The sequence below is a fragment of the Pomacea canaliculata genome, linkage group LG2 (genome assembly GCF_003073045.1).
Source record: "Pomacea canaliculata isolate SZHN2017 linkage group LG2, ASM307304v1, whole genome shotgun sequence".
Lineage (NCBI taxonomy): Eukaryota > Metazoa > Mollusca > Gastropoda > Architaenioglossa > Ampullariidae > Pomacea > Pomacea canaliculata.
The window spans coordinates 430,134-451,474 of record NC_037591.1 but is presented as its reverse complement, the minus strand read 5'-3'; the positions used below and the strand labels follow the sequence as shown (position 1 = coordinate 451,474).

At 39.6% G+C, this 21,341-nt stretch overlaps 1 protein-coding gene across 1 annotated transcript in view; it reads left to right on the top strand.

Annotated features, from left to right (window-relative positions):
• Window positions 1-21,341, top strand: part of LOC112556427 (vigilin-like) — a 50,912-nt gene that overhangs the window by 7,416 nt on the left and 22,155 nt on the right. The window contains exons 5-13 of the mRNA XM_025225424.1: window positions 3,419-3,534; window positions 5,443-5,649; window positions 11,027-11,242; window positions 12,329-12,535; window positions 13,187-13,294; window positions 13,428-13,532; window positions 16,014-16,092; window positions 16,707-16,846; window positions 19,616-19,834. Of these exons, the coding sequence (XP_025081209.1) occupies window positions 3,419-3,534; window positions 5,443-5,649; window positions 11,027-11,242; window positions 12,329-12,535; window positions 13,187-13,294; window positions 13,428-13,532; window positions 16,014-16,092; window positions 16,707-16,846; window positions 19,616-19,834 (1,397 nt within the window). The remainder of the gene's footprint in view (window positions 1-3,418; window positions 3,535-5,442; window positions 5,650-11,026; window positions 11,243-12,328; window positions 12,536-13,186; window positions 13,295-13,427; window positions 13,533-16,013; window positions 16,093-16,706; window positions 16,847-19,615; window positions 19,835-21,341) is intronic.

Below are 21,341 nucleotides of genomic sequence, written 5' to 3'. Positions count from 1 at the left end.
GGGTTTAGCTCTCATCTCAGGCACGCGTGTTCTCTTGGCATCTGTTCAGAGTTGGTTGCCTTTCCTGAATAGCTTAGTTGCGTGGAATCGGGTGAAAAGCACCAATCACCCCTTCACTTCCGATGTGTGCTGCTTCATGCTTAGTGTTCATGGGCTATGGGAGAACTTCTAGAAGCCCTACCTGAATGGTGATCTTTGAAGCACCAGCTGTGCAACTGTGATCTGTGTGGTGTTTCTTCACTGGGTCCTACTTGTATAAACGGACATTTTAAAGACAAGACCAATAGAAACAAGAACCCAGAACAATTTTAAAGACCAAAATAACTTCTATCGGTTCGACCGATAAGGACTGTCATTTCTGTACTGGTCATCTGACACCAAGACACTGTTACTTTCGGTGGCCACCACAGGCATATGTCACAAGAGTTTGTGTGTGGTGGTTTGGAGGTAGCATACCACCCTGGCGTTTCTCTTCACTGGTCGTCAATCTGAAGTATGGCGCTCCGCCAAGTTGAATGTCTTTATCTTGGAGTATACCATAATGATGTCTAGGTACACAAGAAGGACTGAAATTAAAAAGTTGGCAATGGTGGTCTGCTTAACTCTGGAAAGTGGCTGTGTGGTACGTCAGACCATTGGCTCTGGAACGGGCCTGTGTTGCCAGCGGCCCTGAGCCGTCTTTGTGACAATGTCTTCTACCAAGATGAGCTTCATGCACGGCTGCCTGTACTGCTGCGCCTACATCTGCGGTAGAATCCATTATCCGATCAAAGACGTTCTTCCCTGTAGAAGCGACATGCGCCTCTGAGTCTCACTTGTGAACACATCGAACCAGGTCCTTGATCACCAGGATAGGAACCTCCTCAACGCTTGGCCGTAAACATGTCCACTCACCGCCACTTCCTGAGTTTTGTTTTAGCTGTAAGTCCCTGTTGTGCCCTGTGTGCACTCGTCAGTTGACGCTGTCGTTACTCACTGCCTGGTGTCGAGCACGCACATATCCCTAATGCAGTAAATGACAACCTCCGCCGTCGGACACTTTCCATCAGGCCAGTACACTTTATATTCCTGTCCAATCCTGTTACGGAAAACGGGGCAGTCATTTTCCCTGACCGGTCGGGCCGCGTCCTCGAGATGGTGTCATCGCCGCAACTTCGACGCTCTGCAGCCGCCTTCTACCGTCGCCGGCTATAGATTCTGGAGCTTCGCGGCGTATTCGTCAACCACCTCATCACCGTTGCTGTGGAACTGAATTTTTTTCGTTTCCGTTCGTCCGTAACGCTCCACTAGACACCAAGATCTTTCTTGCGTATCTCTGCGTCAGCGGAAGCAGTCATAACTCGACGTCTGGCAGGTCCTGCGCAGCGAGCTCAAGATGTAACCTACGACGCATTCTGACACCTCGGGTTTAGGGCGAGAGCTAAATCGACTCTGTTTCAATCTCGTCGCACTACTCGTTGTCCACCGGCATCACTAACTGGGGAAAGCCGGACTAACTAGTATGCTCGTAGAGCCTCTTGCCCTCCCAACGGATAGCATCATGGCCTCTCTATGTATAATCTTCTGTCGTGGGGCTTCTGCCGTGAATGAAACAAAGGTTTTCTTTTTGTCAGCAGTGCTTTTTAGCCCTTGGTACCCTAAGGCGTTTTGTTGTTAGGATAATACATACACTGCTTTGATGGACTGGTGAATTCAACCACTATTTTACTCCTCACTTTTACTTCTAACTGGTGTGTTAATGTCTGTATGGGTATGTGAGCTATAAGACAAATTTCTGTCCTCCTGGGCAGACAAGTAATAGTCTGTTTTGATTTGATTTGATTTGATTTGATCTTTCTCTATTTTCAATGTAACTCCCCCTCTTACCGACGCACATAGCCTAGTTGCTGACATACATTTTACACTTCAACAAGAACCAATCAACTACTTCACGTTCGAATTTGGGGCAGAACAGATGCCAAAGCCTTCCAACGACCAATCATTGCTTGCTTCTCAGTTGGTGGAGACTGATCTGCACCTAGGGACTGCAGGACAGATCTGGGTGGGGTAAAAAAAGACGTACCACAACTAGACATAAGCCATTCAAAGCAATGGAATGGCGACCAGCAACTGAAAAGAGCAAAGTTAGATCAATAGAGTGGGCAAATGCAGAGATCTATATAAGCAGCCGGATAACTTGATAGAGGTGAGCAGCTTCTCCAAGGGACAGCTAGCTTCCAACACCTTTAGTTATTATGCGTGCAGGATTGGGCATACAGCCCACTGAGGCTAGCATGGTTGGACCTAGAGCATAGCGGAAAACTGCATAGGCATAATATAAGGTTCACTACCAAGTACAAGCTGTGCAAAATCCTGGCATGAACGCTCTTTCTCTAATGATGGGACACGTGGACTCTGCTGCGTTGAAACGGCAAAGTAATATCCCAGGCATTAAAGAATTAAAGTCGCCGAGGAGGACTACTTCTCAGACTCAAGCAAAGATCTAGAACAACGATTTTATATGAAAAAGATGGCACCTCATTAGGACTCCTGGAACTTCTAATTTCAACAGTCAAGTTACGTAAGATGGTCTTCTTTGGTCATGCGACCCAGCATGACATTTTAGTCATTGCTGTGGTGGCCAGAGAAAAAACTGGCTTAAAAATGTCAAAGACAGGAGTGGTTGTCTTGTATAGGACCTGCTGACATATACCCAGAAGGTCTAAGAGTGCAGGCCCTGTCGCTGATGCGTGTACTTCCATTGTGCTTCCCCTCAGTGATCAGAATGTAAGAATGGGACGACTGACTGTTGTTTTAGCCTTGTACGGGAGATTTCCTTTAGGCAATAGGGCCATTTATGTTCAGCTGGTAGCGGGGATTTCAGACTTAGCTGCCCTCAACAAGTTTGGCTCGCCTGCCAAAGCAATGTGCTGGTTTGTACCTGCAGTTGTATGCTTGGAGGCACTGGTGTTAGTCAAGTGGAAGATGGGAACCCAAGACACATGAACTGCCCTGAGGGGACACAAGTTACCACAACACAGGTATTACCCCTATCTGTCCACCGCAAGCACCCAAACAGTTCATACTTCTGCACACACACACACAAATAAAAACAACCTTAGGGTAAGATACTAGCTATCTTACAGTGGAATTGTGCTTATAATCACACGTCGTAGCATGTTGTTTTATTGCATCCAGTATAGTTTACATAAATGCTTTTACATGATTTGATTGTGGGTCAGTATCTTGTCAGCATTTTTCCATTCTTTGGGTAACATAGTTTTGTTTGTATGGGTTTAAGGCACTCATACAACAACAGATATGCGCAGCAAACGCAATGTACGAAAAGTTTGATCGCTTTGTATATCAAGCATTGTTTTGACACTGGTAACCAAGTATTTATAAAGCATTCTTTTCACATTGAAATGTCTTATTGCAGGTGTTTCCATTGAGATTAGCCTTGCCAAAGATCAGAGTATGACGGTGGTTATCAACGGTCGCTCAGAGAGTGTCTTAAAAGCAAGGCGAGAAATTGTTGGCAAACTCCAGACACAGGTCAGTGCAGGTTAAGCAAGCTGTAGAAATGAGGTTTAAATTGACATTCTTTTATATATGTTTAAAAACTGGTGCAAAGAATTCATGTAACTCATGGAATGATTTTATTTAAAGTCAGGAAGCACGTTCAAGAAATAGGCCTGTTTTATGGATCACGTGTAAAACGTACAGTTAATGCTCATAATATCTGAGCACGTAAGTGGGCAATGTCTTTTAACTGCTAAATAAATTTTAATGGCATCAACAGTTATGCTGAGGATAAAATAGAAATGTCAACTCCTCATTAATATTCTGATAACAATTTATTAAAATAACCATTTGTTTGGAATCTAAGAGAATCTGCCTAAGGTCAGAATGCTACTCCAAAAATGAAATTTTTTAACAATTTCTAATGTTCTTGTATTAAACTATCAAAAAAACTATCACTTACAACAGTGGCCACAATGAAAATTTTAAATTAACTCAGTAATTCTGTAGAAAACTGTACTGTTATTTCATGATTCCATTGAGAAAATACCCTAAATCATAGACCACTGGTTTTAGTGTCATTGTAAAGTTCAAACTGGGATCCAATTTTGCTGGCATAGTCTTTTTGGTATTTTTCAAGGGTTATGAAGTAAAAATAGGTACTAAAAACTTTTCAGCTAACAGAAAACAACAATTTTGAAGGCTAGTTAAGCCAAAATCAACAGTCAGCTTAGATCAACCGGCTAGTGCTTAAATTTGTAGATTATTTATGTTTAAGTAAGACTACAAAATTTCATTATTATTATCAATCATCATCATCATCATCATCAAACTCTTCGTGCATCAGGTTGCACATAAGGCCTCGACTAGGAGTCCGACACATTGTCGATCGGCTGAAACTCGCTCTAGGTGACCCCATGGTGAACAAGCCCTTCCTTTCATCTCCCTTTCCACTGTTCTTCTCCAAGTTTCCTTAGGAGATTAAGGCGGCCTCACTGTCTTAGGGCGGCCATCTGGTCCTTATCGCACCGCGCTGTGGGGGCGACTAAGATTATATATATTAATATTATTATTACGCGGGGTGTCTGGGTGATATTATTCTTTTAGATGAACACTTTGAAGAAATGCTATTTTGAGTTTCTCATTTTATAGTAAACATAATAACTAAAGTGCAGTAACTTACCATATACTTAACATAGCATCTTAGTATTCAAGAAGAAGTACTCACAAAAGTTGTATTATTTGTTGCTCATCCGCAGTAGTCATCCCCCCAACATCACTACATTAGGGTATGGATAAACTACACTGTTTCAGTTGATGTAGAGGTCCACTAAAATGAATGTGGACATGCCACCTATTTAGTCTGTTAATGCGAGATATAGTTATAATTTTACAGTTGACATTTAAAGTAAAGCAGGGGATTTTTTTTAGGGGGGTTCCCCCCCTGGGGGTTTGGGGGGGTATTAATGAGAAAAGATTTATAGTATCTCTAGACAGTAAAATCTCCTCATCGAGACCTTCCCAATTATGATACCTCTTAGTTACGACCCAAACATTTTTCACAAATGTAATTGGCTACATAAACATCATTGTCTTGGATGGAAATGCCAGAAAGTCAAAACAGGCAGTGTGATGAAGGTTCCACCATATCTCTGCCCTTAGTAAAAGGTCCATAGGGTTAGTGGTAGATGTACAGACTTAGGCAGGTGGGAGATGTGGTGCTGGCTTATATTTTCTTCATGTGACTGTTCAGTCTGTTGTGTAAATACTTTATGTCATTTTTATCAGGACAAAAAGAGAAGTTAGCTGTGGCTTAAAAAAAAAGTTTAACTTAAATTTTGAAATCTTAACTTTGTATTTAAGTCAAAACAGCACTAAGTTACCTATCTTGACAATTTCAAGACCAGGAATATTTAATATTTTATTGATATTTGTGTGAAGGCAAGCATCACGATCAAAATTCCTCGTGAGCACCACCGCTTCATCCTTGGCAAAAGTGGGAAGAAACTGCAAGAACTGGAGCTTACCACTGCCACAAAGATTACCATACCACGACCAGAAGAGAATACTGATAGCATTAAGATTTCGGGCACTAAAGAAGGGATTGACAAGGCACGCCATGAAATTGAATGCATTTCAGAAGAACAGGTAAATGACAACTTTTGATTGCCATGCTTGACCAGCCTTTTTTTTTGTGGATGTCAGATGAGAAAAGCCTCAGGTGACTTTTCTCTGCCTGGGTTATTGAGCTGGCCCACTGTTAATTGCCTGTGAATAAACCATAAATTTTCCACTATGGTTACAAATAAAACCAATCTTGGTTTATCCAGAAGAATGAGAGGGTTATATCAACTAATACTCTTTTCCTTACTTTACTCCCTAAATACCCAACTCCGTCCTATCAAATATCTGCTGGTTAGGGTTTCACTTTTTGTTCCCTCTGGGTTGCGCTGTTTCTAGGAAGACATCTCTATTTAACTTAATATTTGGTCTCGGGTGTCCGCTGCAGCATTCTCTGCCTTGTGGAGATGTTGAGGCCATCTATTACCACCAGCCCCCAAAACAGTGGCAGAAGGATCCTTCTGATCCCACTTCTCTTCAGTTACCATGCAAACCTTATGCAGTTGCAAAACCTCTAGAACACATGCACTCAGAATTGGCATCTTGAGTCTCAAGGTCTTCTCTCCAACCTGCAGTCTGGCTTCAGAAAATGCTGCAGCACCCTGGACCATCTGGCCCATTTTGAAATTTTTGTCGGGGATGCTTTTGTCGGAAAAGAACATGTTCTATGGGTGTTTTTGATTTGGAAAAGGCTTACAAAATAACCTGGAAGCAAGGTATTCTGTTGGACTTAGCTCCCTTGGTTTACAGGATTGTATGCCACTCTTCATGAAGAATTTCCTTTCGCACTACCTCTTTCTGGTTCAAGTAGTGAAAGTTCACGCCATCTTGCTTGTCTTGTAGCACGTACAGCGGTCCGGTGGCGCAACGGTTAGCGCTGTTAGCGCCTTCACCAATACAGTGAAGGTTGGCTGCCCTGAGTTCATTTCTCGTCTCGGGCACTGCTGCGATCTTTCTCAGCCAACCCAGTGGCATCTGTTTACAGGGTGGCTTGCTTGCCGTAATATACCTTAGCTGCTGACTACGCGCGTAAATCACTCAAGCCAACACCCCCTCCTTGTAGCGATCCACGTACACCGTGTTTGGGAGCTTGTAAGGCCAGACACCGGTCGAAAATTAAAAATTGTCCAAAAAAAATATGTCATTTTGGCCATTTTCCAGATTACTTCATTAACTGCTCAAAGTTCACTATTTTTGTTCTACAAAATTCACTCGCCAAGGTTTCATAAGAGAATACTATCTTAGAAATATTCCTATTTTGTTCAATGAAAACATCTACTTCTATCCTATTTACTTTTCCGCGAGCCGCAGAATTAGCGAGCATAGAGAAGTTTGAAGCATATCTGCTCAACGACACCATCGCCACGTGGCACTGTGTAGATTGCATCGTATATCGGCGTCGAAGGGTCATGACATGAATTTTCAACAAAGGGCTTGAGTCAAAACCCTTAGAAGGCCCCCAAGCTATGACAAGCTCTTTTCATAGACGACACAAAGGGTCGGAAACTTCCTTATATGGACGTTCCATGCGTAAACCCTACTTGCATATAGCCAATCAGAAATTCACTAATGCCGATATGACGGGGTCACATAGGGCACACGAACACGCTCTCGGCTGTGCTCGGTATCCCACAAGGCAACTGTCATGGCCTCCGGATGTATAAACAAATGCGACGCAACTCAAAAGCTGTTCTGGATATTTCTCTTTTCTAAGACATTAACGTTGATATTAAATGTTTATTGTGCCTGTCAGACGCTTCATTTTCTCTCACAATACCACGTGCAAAAAAATAAGAAACCACATGGACATTCTTTAACCGTCGTAGCAGCTAAAAAAAGTAAACTTAGTGAACCGAATTCGGCTGTCGAAAAACACCATCAGTCATGTGGTAAGCGAGCTGAAATAAAGCGAAGTTTCATTTCTGCTGCATAATCTCGGTAGTAATCAGGACTAGATGCGAACATTTACACATTTGAGTCAACTTGCAATGCTAGTTATTTATGTACTTTGTCAGGAATGTAAGGGAAACAGAGCTTACATCATTTGCACAGAAAACAAAGGTTGGGTGGGGGGTTGGATGGTCTTACTCCACCAAATGTAACAAACAGAATGTGAAGACAATTATGTATAGCATTCCTAACAAACAATGAAAACTGCTATCTAGTCAAGTTTGAAAGCCATTCAGTGTCTAGAGAGCACATCATTGTCAGCCCCCCTAAAAGGCCAGACAGCTATAGTGCTTTTCCCAGAAATCTTTGACAGAAAATAAGATACCCCCTAGCTACAAAAATCAACCCATCTTTAATCCATGTGACTACAGAGGTAATTCATAAAAATAATCCTAGCATACAGAGGAACAGAACATGAGCAGCTGCTTAAATTCTGGTGCACTCAGTGATGTATCTCTAATTTTCATGAATAGGTTATTCTTTATTCCTATTTGCCCCCAGTGGAGCATAGGGCTGCAAGAATTGGTTATACTCCCCTATAAGCTTTTGAAATAAATTTCTTTAATTGATGTTCATCCCATCACCCTGCAACAACTGAAGGCTAAGAAAGATGAGAGTGTTTCCTACTAATGCTGCTACTTCAGTAGATGCTCGCAAAAATTGAAAGCAATATGCGACATCATCACTAAATGTTAGATAGCAAAAGACCAAAGATGGCAAAAACCATGAAGCTAGTGGACACTGAACTTCTATATAACTAACTAAACCTATAACTGTGTTGCTCAATGTTTGCAAACACCATTGTTTTTATTACTGTGTGCTTCTCTAAAGCCTGGTCAGCAGTTGGGTACACAACACAACCATGTTGACTTTTCTAAAAGTGAATAAAATAATTAATTTTATTAGTAATGTTAAAGTTTAGTATGTATAACACATTGAAAGATGGTTATATTTTTCATTCAGCAGGTAAATTACATGAAAGGCTTAGATAAAACAAAGTTACTAAGCTTGATATTTCTGCTCGCGCTTTTTCCGTTCATTGTTTTGTTACAGTTTGTTTACTTAAAATCCCTATAACTTTATATTGACCATGTGATACAGGCCTAAAATTTGAATGAAGTTTTCTTCATACATATGTAAACATTTCAGTGAGAGCTTTTTAAAAAATATTTAGTGGTTTAGTAGTTTACTAAGCTTTCACTTTGTTTTCCTTCGCCTTTTCAGTTTCTTGTTTTAGTAAGCTTGTTAGTTCAAAAGCTTATAACTTTATATTGGCATGTGATACAGGCCTAAAATTGGGTTGAAGTTTCTTTATTCATATTTAAACATTTCTATGAGAGCTTTTAAAAAAATATTGAGTAGTTTAGAAGTTACTAAGCTTTAAGTTTTTCTTTCCGCGATTTCTCAGTTCTTGTTTTGGTTAGAGACTGTTTACTTCAAAAGCTAACTCCTTCTTTTTTTGACAAGAGATATAGATCTGCAATTTGGTTGAGCTTTTCTTCATACATATAAAAACATTTCTATGAATAGATTTTTAAAAATTACTTAGTAGTTTTGGTAGTTATACCGTTTCCATCAAAATTTCTTAAAATTTAAACACACTTTTTTACAAAAAAAAATTATTAAAAAAAACTAAGAGGAATTCGCAAATTATTTATCATAGAAATGTAGATCTGTCTTTTAGGTAACTATTTCAAAAAGAATTTTTGAGTCTACTCACAAAATTGAAGAAGGAGTTAGCTTTTAAAATTGTTTGTTTTGGCGCCATTTTGGATTGTTTCCATGGCAACCGATAGCGCGACGAGTGCAGTAAAACCATTTTTTGAAACCCATTCCAAGGGCTAAATAGCTGATACAAAAAAATCCGCGCTATCCCGTGAAACAAAAAAAAATTTTTTTCGACCGGTGTCTGGCCTTAACTTTTTGATTATTTCAGGCTCCCTTTCTGCCATCCAAGCTCTTCTTTCCAATTGTTTTGACCATCTCTCTTGGTCCAACTTCTTAAAATTCATGTGGCACTAATTCATTGCAACAAAGACATTGTCATCAAGGCTGCATGTCACTCTCCAGGCAAATTAAACTCGCTGGTGTCATTGGACTGTGAATCTGTTTTTGGCCTGTGTTCATTCCCAGCAGCAACGGCATTGGGACACTCTGGGTTCCCTGTCTTTCTGACCGCCAGCCTTCATGCCATCCTATGCAGCCGAAGGAGGTAGTTCTGACAAGACTACATTAAGGACACCTTTTCCACGCAATTGCACCTATTATGAGATGAACCATCACCAATTCGTCTATGGTGTCAAGGAACTTTTAGTGTTGTACATGTTTTAATTACTTGTCCTGAACTCCAGAGTATCTGGCAGCACTTTTTTTACAACAGCTTCTGTGATTTCCTTGTTCAAGTCCATCCCAACAGCAGCTATTTTTAACTTTTTAAGAAAAATAGGGCTCTATAATAAGATTTAAGTTTTTTGTGTTCTGATGGCTTTGGTTTTGACTTGTTGGTGGCCTTTCGGGCCACAACCCTTTTTTTATACACTTACTCACTTTTTTTTTATAGTATTCTTGCTTCTTTTGTTGGCTTTTATTAAGATTTTGTTATATCACTTGGGGGATTTGCCCCTAAGCTTTTAAAAATATGATTACTTTATGTGGCCGTGATATAGCTTTAGTTCAGGGGTGGGCAATTAATTTTCCCAAGGGGCCGCATGAGAAATTGGGATGGTTTTAGAGGGCCGGACTAATATACTTAACTCAGTTTTTCCCGATACTGTATATATAGTATATATACTGGCGGGCTGGCCGGTCAGAGACAGGAGGGTCACCCCTTGCTCAGATCTGCCTTAGTTGCTGGCACAGCATAAAACACAACCACACAACCCCCTTGGGATTATGGCATGTTTCCCAAGGCCCTTCGTACATCTTAGTAATCGCAGCTCGGATGTGTTTGTGTGATTGTTATGATTCCACGAGGCTGTCTCTTGCCTTCTTATGGGAAGGTTTTCCCCTTCTTATCAGTAGCATGCTCATTTTATATCATTCTTGTCACTGCTATTACTCAGCCTTGTGTGGCTTAACGCCACTTGTTCTTTTACAAACTAGTTAGCAGGCTAGAGTCTTATTCATTATTAGAATTAACCTCATTGCCCCACTAAGAGCTGTCATGCACCACCACCCACTGGATCGAGAAAAAATTATCAATCTGTTTATCCTTTCTTTTATTAGTGCGAGATCCTGATTTGCCCCTTAACTTTTCTTATGTCACCGTGATAAGGCCTTAGTTGCAGGCACGGTGTTAACCAATAAATTTGTCAGGTGCTTTGGTAGTGACATTTGCCTGTTTTTGTTTTTGTTTTTTTTGTTATTTTTGTTTTTTTAAAAATTGATAACAGGATGATGATAGGTTATCAGAGCTGTTATGACCAACTGTGCAATGTCTTTCTTCTTTGTGCAGGCAAAGCTTGCATTTGAAAGACTGCCCGTGCCAAAGGCGTATCATCCATTTGTGTGTGGACCCTTCAACCAGAATATCAAGCAGTTGATGGAAGAGACAGGGGCACGCATTAATGTCCCACCTGCCAGTGTGGACAAAGACGAGATTGTTGTGTCTGGAGAGAAAGAGGGTGTTGCTAAATGTAAACAAGTTATCATGGGAATTTGTGATGAAAAGGTGAGATCGAGCTGTTAAACTTAATGACTTTTTCTAATTGCAATTCCAGAAGGAAAAGTGCACGGCAGTGCATGGTCATTTTCAGGCATAATTTCATTGTTAGACAGTTATTTCGAATTTTACCTTAGACTTTTGTTCACATACTTATGGAATCATAAGATTATAGTTTGAGGGTTGGATTGTCTTGCCTATGTAATAATAATTTTCCTTGATTGTTTGTCCTATTCAGTGTAGAGTTAGAACATGGCCTGACGAGGTTGTGGGACTCAGTGCTATACAAGCATTATTATTCTCATGAAAAAAATGTAACTTACTCAGATTTTTAAAATCAAAATCTTCACTTGTAATGAACCAGCCATAAATGGTTCTGTTTGTTGTATGTTGATTTGCAGTGCTGTTTTTTTTTTTTTTTTTTTTTTTTTTTTGTACAATTTCTTTATACATGGGGAAACAAAATATCACAGATTGGAATATATTTTTTAGTTGAGCTTTCAACATTTAAAGGAGGAGATATAAAATCACTAATTGATCCATATAATACTGTTATGAATTAAATTGTGTTTATGGCCAGCAGTTCCATGGTTTGAGCCCAGGATCGTATGCTTTATTTTACTTAAGCTGCTGCCTTCTAGATCTAACACCAGTTTTTGACCTTCTAGTGTTTGCATGTGGCTTTGTGGCTGATGACATTGTTACTCCCTGGAATGTTTGGTATGATACAACACATACATGAATGATATTTAGACTGTATTTAGATTGGTTTTTGGATGCTGTATATAATAACCACGGTGTGGGAATAGAGATAGTGGCTGTGCACAGAGATCATACAAGTATTAGATAATCAAGCATGTTTTTGCCTTTAGCTAACGTGTCTGCTGATCGTTCATTGTAAATCATTGACACTTTGCACAAGTGGGAGAATGCAGTAGCAGGCATGTTTGACATACTTGAATTGTCAGGTACCTGTTAAAACTATAGAGACTTTAACACATTTTCTGTGTTGGAGGATTTGTTATGGTTAACATCACTTTGTTGTAATCCCACCAAATAGCCCAAAGCAGGTTCTTGTGTATTTTTTTCTCCCAGAGAAGAAAATGTCAGACTGTATCAGTTGAGGTCAGCAAGTCTCAGCATCGCTATGTCATAGGACCACGAGGAAGCAACATTCAAGAAATTTTGGCAGCTACAGGTGTTGCAGTTGATGTTCCACCTCTGGAAACACCTTCTGAGACAATCACTCTTCGGGGTGAGCAGGACAAGCTGGGCCCTGCTCTCACTATGGTGTACTCCAAGGTCAGTGTTGGAGCCACCTTTTGTACTTTGATAAATCTACTGCAATATGGGTCTTCTGCTGTATCTCTCCATTATCAGACATAGCAGCTTTTATTGTAAGGTAAGTACAGTTTAGGAAAAGATTGTTCTGTTCGGTTGTGTCAAAATGGGCCCCTTCAAACTAAAAAAGGACATTTGGAGAGGATTTAGGCCTCTTGTCTCAAAGGATGGGATCCTGGAGATCGAGGTCCCTGATGAGTCCCAGCCCATAAAATCAACACTTTTCTTTGGGCTGGACTTTTTCTAGAAGAGGGAATCATTTGGCTGATTGTCCAGCGCCCTTGTTTGGGAGCCTGGGTCAAGCTCTATGGTACCACTTGGTCACTTCCCTTATTGGGCTCTATGGTTCAGTACTTTTCTTACTAGATCATCCCATCGTCTGGTTTTTCACTATGTCAAAGGGTATGTGACTCTTTCTTGCCATAATGATAACCTTCATCGGTGGCATAGAATTACACACAATGTGATCAATCTCGCGCACTCAAAATAGCTTACCTTGTGTTATTTGTCCTTCATCAGACAGTATTGTATTTTTGGATAAGTGATGCAGTGTGCCAGTGTGGTCAGTCTTATATGCTCAGAGCAGCTTACCTTTTGTTTTTCCTTCCTCAGGCCAACAGTGTCATATTCTCGGATGTAGTAGCACCAGCATGGTTGCATCGATTTGTGATTGGTCGAAAAGGGGCCAGCATTAAAAAAATCACTGAGGACTTTCCAAAGGTATGTTAAATATCTTGTTACAGAAAAAAGCTATGACTGCCTTATGTTCATATTACCATATCCTGAGGTTCACTTCTGAAACTTTGAATGGGTAGTAAACTAAAGTTAATGATTGTTTTTTTTTTCTTCTTAGGTTCACATTGAGTTCACTGAAGGTCAGGATAAGATCACTGTGGAAGGGCCACCAGAGGAAGTTCAGGAGGCTGTTCATGCTTTGGAACAGATCATCAGTGACCTTGTATGAATTATTTGCTTGTTTGAAGTTTGACATTGCAGGATTAAAAAAAAATGTTCTTGTCTGTTAATCAAGTAATAAGTAATTTTGTTTCTTACAATGTTTATTTAGAACATGTTCATTCTGATCCTGTCATAAAAGTATGGAGAGTGGTTGAAATAAGAAATTTTTTAGATAGAAATGCAGTCACGTTGGAGTTAGAAAATGTTTGCTACACCTGTACCAATATAAGTTTGCTTAGCATTTGAAAACATGTAGTTCAAGGGTTAGGGTAAGGGTTATAGAACATGCTAAGAGACTGCTAAGAGGCCTCTCCAAAAAAACCGAAACAGCAAGCAGTGTCAGAACTACAAAACCATAAGCAGTCACCCAAGCAAAATCATGCTAAAGGTCATACAGCACCGCATCATAACCACCGCAGAAGAGCTGCTAGCATAGAAATACAGCAGATATCCAAATGTCACGTCCTTGTAGAAAAGCCATCTTCACTGTCAGTGAAACCTCTACCATAACATTAGCTTTAAATGCAAATCATCGAAGCGCTGGACAACAGCTCAATGAGCACAATGCTGATGAACAATCAGATAAGAGCTTTCACACCACAGTAGACGAACAACAAGGATGTATCCTATCACTGATGATTTTTAATATCTTGGAGAACATCATGCTCTAAGCTCTCCACAACCACCAGATTTCCATTTCCATTGGTTTTTTTCACTCATCTGCAAAATACTCTTTGCAGAAAACATAGATCTGTTAGCAGGCACTAACAAAGAACTGCAAGACCTTACCAACAGACTGACAAACAGTCAAGTCACCAAAGCGCTGTACAATAGCTGAACAAATAGTGCTGCTGAACAACGGAATAGCTTACTTTCGCACCACAGTAGGCTTTTCTCAAAAATGTCCCCTATCACCCTGCTGTTTAACATCATCTCGGAGAACATCATGCATGAAGCTCTCCATGACCATTATACTTCCATTTCCATTGGTGTACTTGCCAGTAATACCAAGTTTCTAAGCCAAAACAGGAACACTGGCCCTGGAGAACCAGGCATGTGGGTGATAGTTAGGCCTTAACTCCTACTACCCACATCAACGTAAACGTGCAGGGGAACCATGCGTGCAATAATTACACGCCGATCACTCAGTTTTCACTAAGCGGCTCACGAGCCCCCACCCCTGGTATTTTCCGAACACAAGACTCAGTGATGTGTAATTTAACTTACAATACTAAAAGATTTATTTAGCATAAAAAGTTATAAAAATATGTGCATGCAACAAAAAGACTTGTCTAGAGGGTGTCCCAGTGCTATCAGTGCTAAATGTTATTGATGCCTCTACCAGCCAATTGGTTGAGGTTGGTAACCACTTATGGCCGTCTCCCCATGCGACACCTCTATGCTTCTACCCCACGCAGCTCTATCTGGCACATATGCCCCCCCCCCCCCCGCCCATTTCTTGCCTAAGGGGTCTCAGGCTTGTCAACAAGCCACCCTAGACCTTAATTGGGGTGATTGTTACTTCCCTATTCATGTTACCACGTGACATGGAGAAAGACTAATCTAATCTGCAACTTACGCTTTGCAGGTGACATAGATCTGTTAGCAGGTACTAACAAAGAACTGCAAGACCTGAACTCTTCTCCATTTGCTGCTATTTTTGCTCTTTTTTGAGCAAAAGAGTAGAAAGCCACAAAATTGCCCACTATCTTTAGTGACTTTTTAGATGATAACCCCCAAAATGTCTTTGACCTGCTAGTGCTGAACTTCTTTGTGTGATATATATCAGATCAGATAAATTTTGGATATACCCTTTCTCCAGCCCATTTTTTCTTTGCACTTTGGTGTTCATCACGTTCAAAATATCTATCATAACCTGCTAACTTTTCTGCCCACCTCTCATTTCCCATGCACATTGTTACAGTTCACCATTGGATTGTCTGTATTCTGCTACTTTTGTTTTTATCATGATCTTCTTTGGATATGAAACTTTCAGTTGTTTGTCATCTTTGGAGTACAGTCCACTGAGCTTGCCTTCTCATGGAAACTACTGTGCTTATAAATTTAATTATTATTGGGGTTTTATGACAAGACATTCACAGGCTAGAATTTAGAGGACATTTACATTTTGAGGTTAAAGGAATGTTCGAGTGGTTGTATAAACTGCCTAAAAATTAATATTTCCTTATAGTTTAAGTAGTTACAGTTTCCAGTGGAAGTAAAAGAGCATGTATGTTTTAGAAACAACTTCCGCTATGCCCACACCTTTAAATGTAATGTGTGTAAAAACTTTTGAGATGCCCTCCAAAAATAAATTCATGAGGCAATCGGCAAATTACAATACTTTCAGGTCAGAATACAATAGTGTATATATATATATACTATGACAGTCCTACCAGAATTTTAGGTGACTTTAAAGTACAGATTTGGTTTAAATAGTTTCCAGTTGCATTCATGTTTGTATAATTCCATTTTTTCCTAGAAAATGCGAATGGATTATGCAGAAATTGTAGTTGACCAGAAGTTCCACAAACATATCATCGGGAAAAATGGTGTCAACAGTGAGTACACATAATATGCTTCTGTTGGTCTAATAGTTGGTGACCCATGATATGAGCTTCGTGTTTTGCAGGTATGGTAAGCTTAAAGTGACTGTCTTTGTGACTTAAAACTGCAATTGTGTACTATGTCATTTCAGCATTTGGCTGTAAAATATGAGTCAACAAATGTGATTTTGAGAGCTTTCTGTAAATGAGAGATGTCCATTTTCGTGTGACAGTAATCATTAGTGTCAGTGTATTTTGTAGACTGATATACTTGTCAGCCCTACATATAAACCTTAAACAAGGTGCCTTTATCCTGATTAAGCCTCACCATTAAGTGCAGACGTTTCTCCAAGAAACTTTCCAACTTTCTCCAAGAAAACTTGACACGTTGGCTGCTTCATAGAGTATGCTCAAAGCAAAAACAAACCCACAAGTTGTCAGTCAGGAAAACATTCATTTTCTCCATATGCTTTTTTTATACTTTAACAAAAATGATTACAAGTTTGCCACATTAAAAAAATTTTTTTATTATGTGGATTTATTTGTGGATTAGTAGCCTTTATGTGTATATGTATACAAATGCACACAAGCATACTGGTGCAGCAAATATGCATTTTGATGTCTTCCAGTCACCAGAATCAAGAACGAAACAGGTGTTTCTGTGCGCATTCCATCTGATGGGGACAATAGTAACATAATCAGGATTGAAGGCGACCCAGCTGGTGTGGCCAAAGCCAAGCAAGAGCTACAGGAAATGGCATTAAGAATGGTGAGTTCCATAATAATGGAATTGGAATAGGTTGTTAAAATTCTGAGTTAATTGTGGAATTAGATTAGCTTAGCTAGAATTCATTGGCCAATGAATTCTAGCTAAGCTAATCTAAAGAGGACAAGAATGTAATTAGCTACTGGCACCCCAAATTTAAAAATGTATTTCAAAATAATAATTATTATTGAAATCTATTAAGAATTGTAAGGGTAGACAAACAAACCCAAGTCTCCAGATATTGTGATTTCAAATTGTCTAATATTGCCACAGGAGTGAACTGTTCTTTTTTTTTCTAAAATTTTTTTGGTTGATTGTGTCATATAGATAATGCTGGCAATAGCATACTACAGAGATGATCAGTGTAATAAATACATTTGTTCATGGCTTATTTATATTGCTAGGTGGCCATTAGCTTGAGGGGTTTAATGGTCACAATAATAGATGACATTGTCAAAATTACACCGATAATCCTTAGCTGAGTCTAATTTTTGATTATTCAAGCAAAAGTATCACCATGACAAAAGTGCAGCTGTCAGTGAAAATGTGGATTGAAGGAATTGGTTTCTTCATCTTATAGACAAAAGGACAAGTGATAATAATGTAAAGGGAATAAAAGAAGAGTTATTTCCCTCAAAAATCATATCACCCCAGCTACATTGACCTGTCACCTGAGTCGAATCAACCTTGACAACATACCATACCTTGTAAGACCAAATCATCCCAACACTGAAAGTCAAATTGATGTAGGCTCAGGCTAAATCAGTTCCCAAGCAGTGATGTTGCATTTGTTCCATTAATTTTCATTGCTAGGTGGCCATTATTATTTAGCAAGATAATGGGCAGACTTCTTTAAACAATGCATGGCTCTTTTGGTAGTATTTGGTGTTGAAATCTACTCCTCTCAATAGAAATCAATGTGACATTCGGGCTTAGATCAATTAAGTGTTGGGATGAAAACTGCTCTAACTCGGGTAAGTGATAGATATGACTGAAGTAATGTGGTTTGGGGTCGAATTGACCAGTGATCCAACAAACAAGCAGTATCTTTAAAAAGGTACTTAATTTAACTTAAAATAAATCACCTCTGTAAACAGTGATGTAAAAAGAGTGGCTTTGATGAATTCACAATGATTTGTTTTATATTATATTAAAAGTGCTTTTAATTTAGAAGAAAAATCCTATTCAAGCTTTGTTCTGTGACATGAAGAAAATAAATGTTGGTAACAATACCACACCTGATTCAGAATGAATTAAAAAGCTTCTTAAAAACGTTTTAAAAATAATTATGAAAAAGTTGACTAACAAGTTTGATGTCATGCTATTTGGTCCATGGATGGGTGCATGTTTGGCATACTTCTCAGGAATGACATTGACACTAGCGCCAGAGTCGACCTGACATGCAACTTTTGTGCCGGCAATGATCATCCTTGCCTTGATCACTTTCTTCTTGAGTTTTTTCTTTAGCCTCTTAGAGCCAATAGCGCTCACGAGTTCCTCCTCTGATGAGAAATAGAAGCAGTCGTCTGTAGGGGAGTTGGAGGATTCATCAGACGATGTATTGTGTTGAGCACAATAAAGCTGTTTCTTTCCTCTCCTGACAGACTTCTTGGGACACCTGACAGCAAAGTGGTTCTTTCTTTGGCATCTAGAGCATGTCTGACCCCAAGCAGGGCAGACTTCCTTCTTCATGACATGCTTTTGTGCACAGAATTTGCAGGTGGGCTTGGAGTGGTCCCTTTTGGACCTGGAGATAGCAGCACATGCTTCATTAACAAGGGAAGTGTCGGATGTTGTCAGAGGCAGCTCAGATTTAAGAGATTTCAGCTGCTTGTTAGTAGCTTCCGACGCACGGCAGATGTTTATGCAAGACTTTAGAGTGAGCTCAGCAATTTGTAATAGCTGCTTTCTAGTTTCATCGTCCTGAATACCTAGAATGATGCGGTCTCGTAGTAGGGACTCTGCCATATGCTCGCAGTAGTTGCATGTTTTCTGTAGGGTACGCAGAGCTGTTATATAGTCATCGAAGCTTTCACCTTGTTGCTGGTCCCTTTTATTGAACATATAACGTTCGTACGTTTCATTGGTTTTGCCGATGAAGTAGTCATCGAATGCGGCAATGATGTCCGCAGCAGTGTGGCCTTCACGTAGTTGGAGTCCATTATAAATAGACAGGCCGTCTGGGCCTACAGTGTGTAGGAACAGTGCCCTCACATAGCCAGCATCTTCATCATGGATACGGGAAATGATGCAATAGTTAGTCCACATCTGTTTGAAGAGCTGCCAGGACTCTTTTGTCCCTGGAGATTTGAGGGGTGGTGGGGGCTGCACCCGGTGTGTGTTGCGTCTTACAGTTTGGTGTTCTGCCATTTTCTAACGGCTTGAGTCAAGGCACAAAGAGAAAGAATCGGAATGCGCAGCGAGCGGAGTGGATAACGTCGACTACTCACAGTAGCCAGTTGTATATACGTACCAGTCGCATATATATACAGTTGCAGAAGACTTAGAACAAACGACTTGCTGCTGCCACCATGTTATGTTTTATACCAAAGCTGCGTTACTAACGAACACACAGAGATAGCTCCGACTCACAATACCGAAGAGTAAATCAAGGGGCGTAACTAGGATATCGTAACAGTCCACAGGTTCAGAGAAGCAGCTGCCAGTACCTAACATAATGGTATTCACAAAATTCCCCCCCCCCCCCCCTTTTCTTTTTTTTTTTTCATAGTAGGGCAGGATTAAGATAGTCCCCCTTATTTGCTGTTACAGGAGAATGAAACTTCCAGAGACATCATCATAGAGCAACGATTCCATGGTACTATCATTGGAGCAAGAGGAGAAAACATTCGAGAAATCCGGGAGAAATTTAATCAGGTTCAGATAACCTTTCCAGACCCTGGGAAGAAGAGTGATGTGGTGACCTTGAGAGGACCTAAAAATGATGTGGACAAGTGCTACAAACATCTGCAGACTCTTCATAAGGAAATGGTGAGCTGCCTTCTGAGTTGCAATGACATTTTTTGATGGAACAACTTTTTCACAAAGGACAGGGTCTGTTAATCATGATCAGCTTCCTTCCTTTGCTATCATTGTTAAAAGATTTCATTGTTTCCAATGTATTGAAAACTGTTGAAGCAGATGAGGCATGGTCCCTAGCAGACCTTGAAGCTGAGGGTAAAGAGTTGGCACATGTAGTCACAAAAGAGCTGGATGGTGATGGTGATGTTTAAAATGAATCATTTAAATCCAGACATCACATATTTTCTCTAGTTCCTTTCTAAAAGTTATTTTAGCAGGTACAGAATATTTTTTCTGTAGATAGTGGGATAACAGGCTGTGGAATAAATTTCTACATTTCTTCTACTTGAAAGTTTGAACATGTGCTAGGTGGCATAAATGGAGATACTCAGCTGTAGAATAAGGGAACAGGGATTGAGGAAAATATAAAAGGTTTGTCTTAACAGACTAAATAGGCACTTCAGACGCTGGTTCAGACATGACAGTAAACTAGGTTCTTGGTGGCTAAACCTAATATTAGCTTTCACGTTGAAAGAGACAAACAGTAGCAGCAATGCTGAAGCATGCAGTGGTATTATGTGGGAAAAAAGCAAAATGACACTTGTTATAACAAACATTAATAATAATCCTTAGACCACACAGTCATCCTCTGACAAGTATTTTTCACAATTCGTTCAATACATTTCTAAATTTACAGTAAAGAAAGTAATTCATATAAAATGAAATAGCTCTTAAACAGCAAAATTCCACAGTCTGGTTGAATTGTTTTATTGTAATAGATCTAGTTGGAAAATATAAACAGAATACTTTGCACACCATAAGCAAGTAGAATGTAGCACATGCTTCAATATTCAAATCATAATTCTTCCCATACACACTGCTAAAGTGAAATAATAGTAAATATTCTGTTCAGCCAGTCCCTGAAAACTCAGTTCTTTCACCATTAAGTTAAACAAGTAAAATGTCTGTAAGACTAGTTGTCTGCATGGGAATGCCTCCATTCCACATAATGTCTATAGATCTGGGAAAATAAGAAAATATTGAGCAATTAAGAACAAAATTGAACCAGATTCGGACACGGAGCACTTAAACCTGAAGAGTCGAGATTCACAAGTCGATTTTGCTTAGAATTTCAGGGAAAATCCTTTTAACCAAGACTAAAGCCATCACAAAACTAGACTAGTTCAATACTTTGTGAACATTTATATTGCTAACTCTTTTGGGGTATAAATGTCCAGAAAGACAATTGGATAAACTAAAAAAATGGGCTGTGCATCACTCAATATATTGTAAACTATTTTAAACATTTTACAGCGATTATCTGTTATGGTATCTGCTTTCTTACTTCATCCATAGCCACAATATATATATTTTAAAATATGAGCAAGTAATCTGTAATTCTTAAATGTCAGTTAATGGACTAAGAAAAGGCTAAATATCACTCCACCTATCATACACTAACAGGGCCTACAACTCT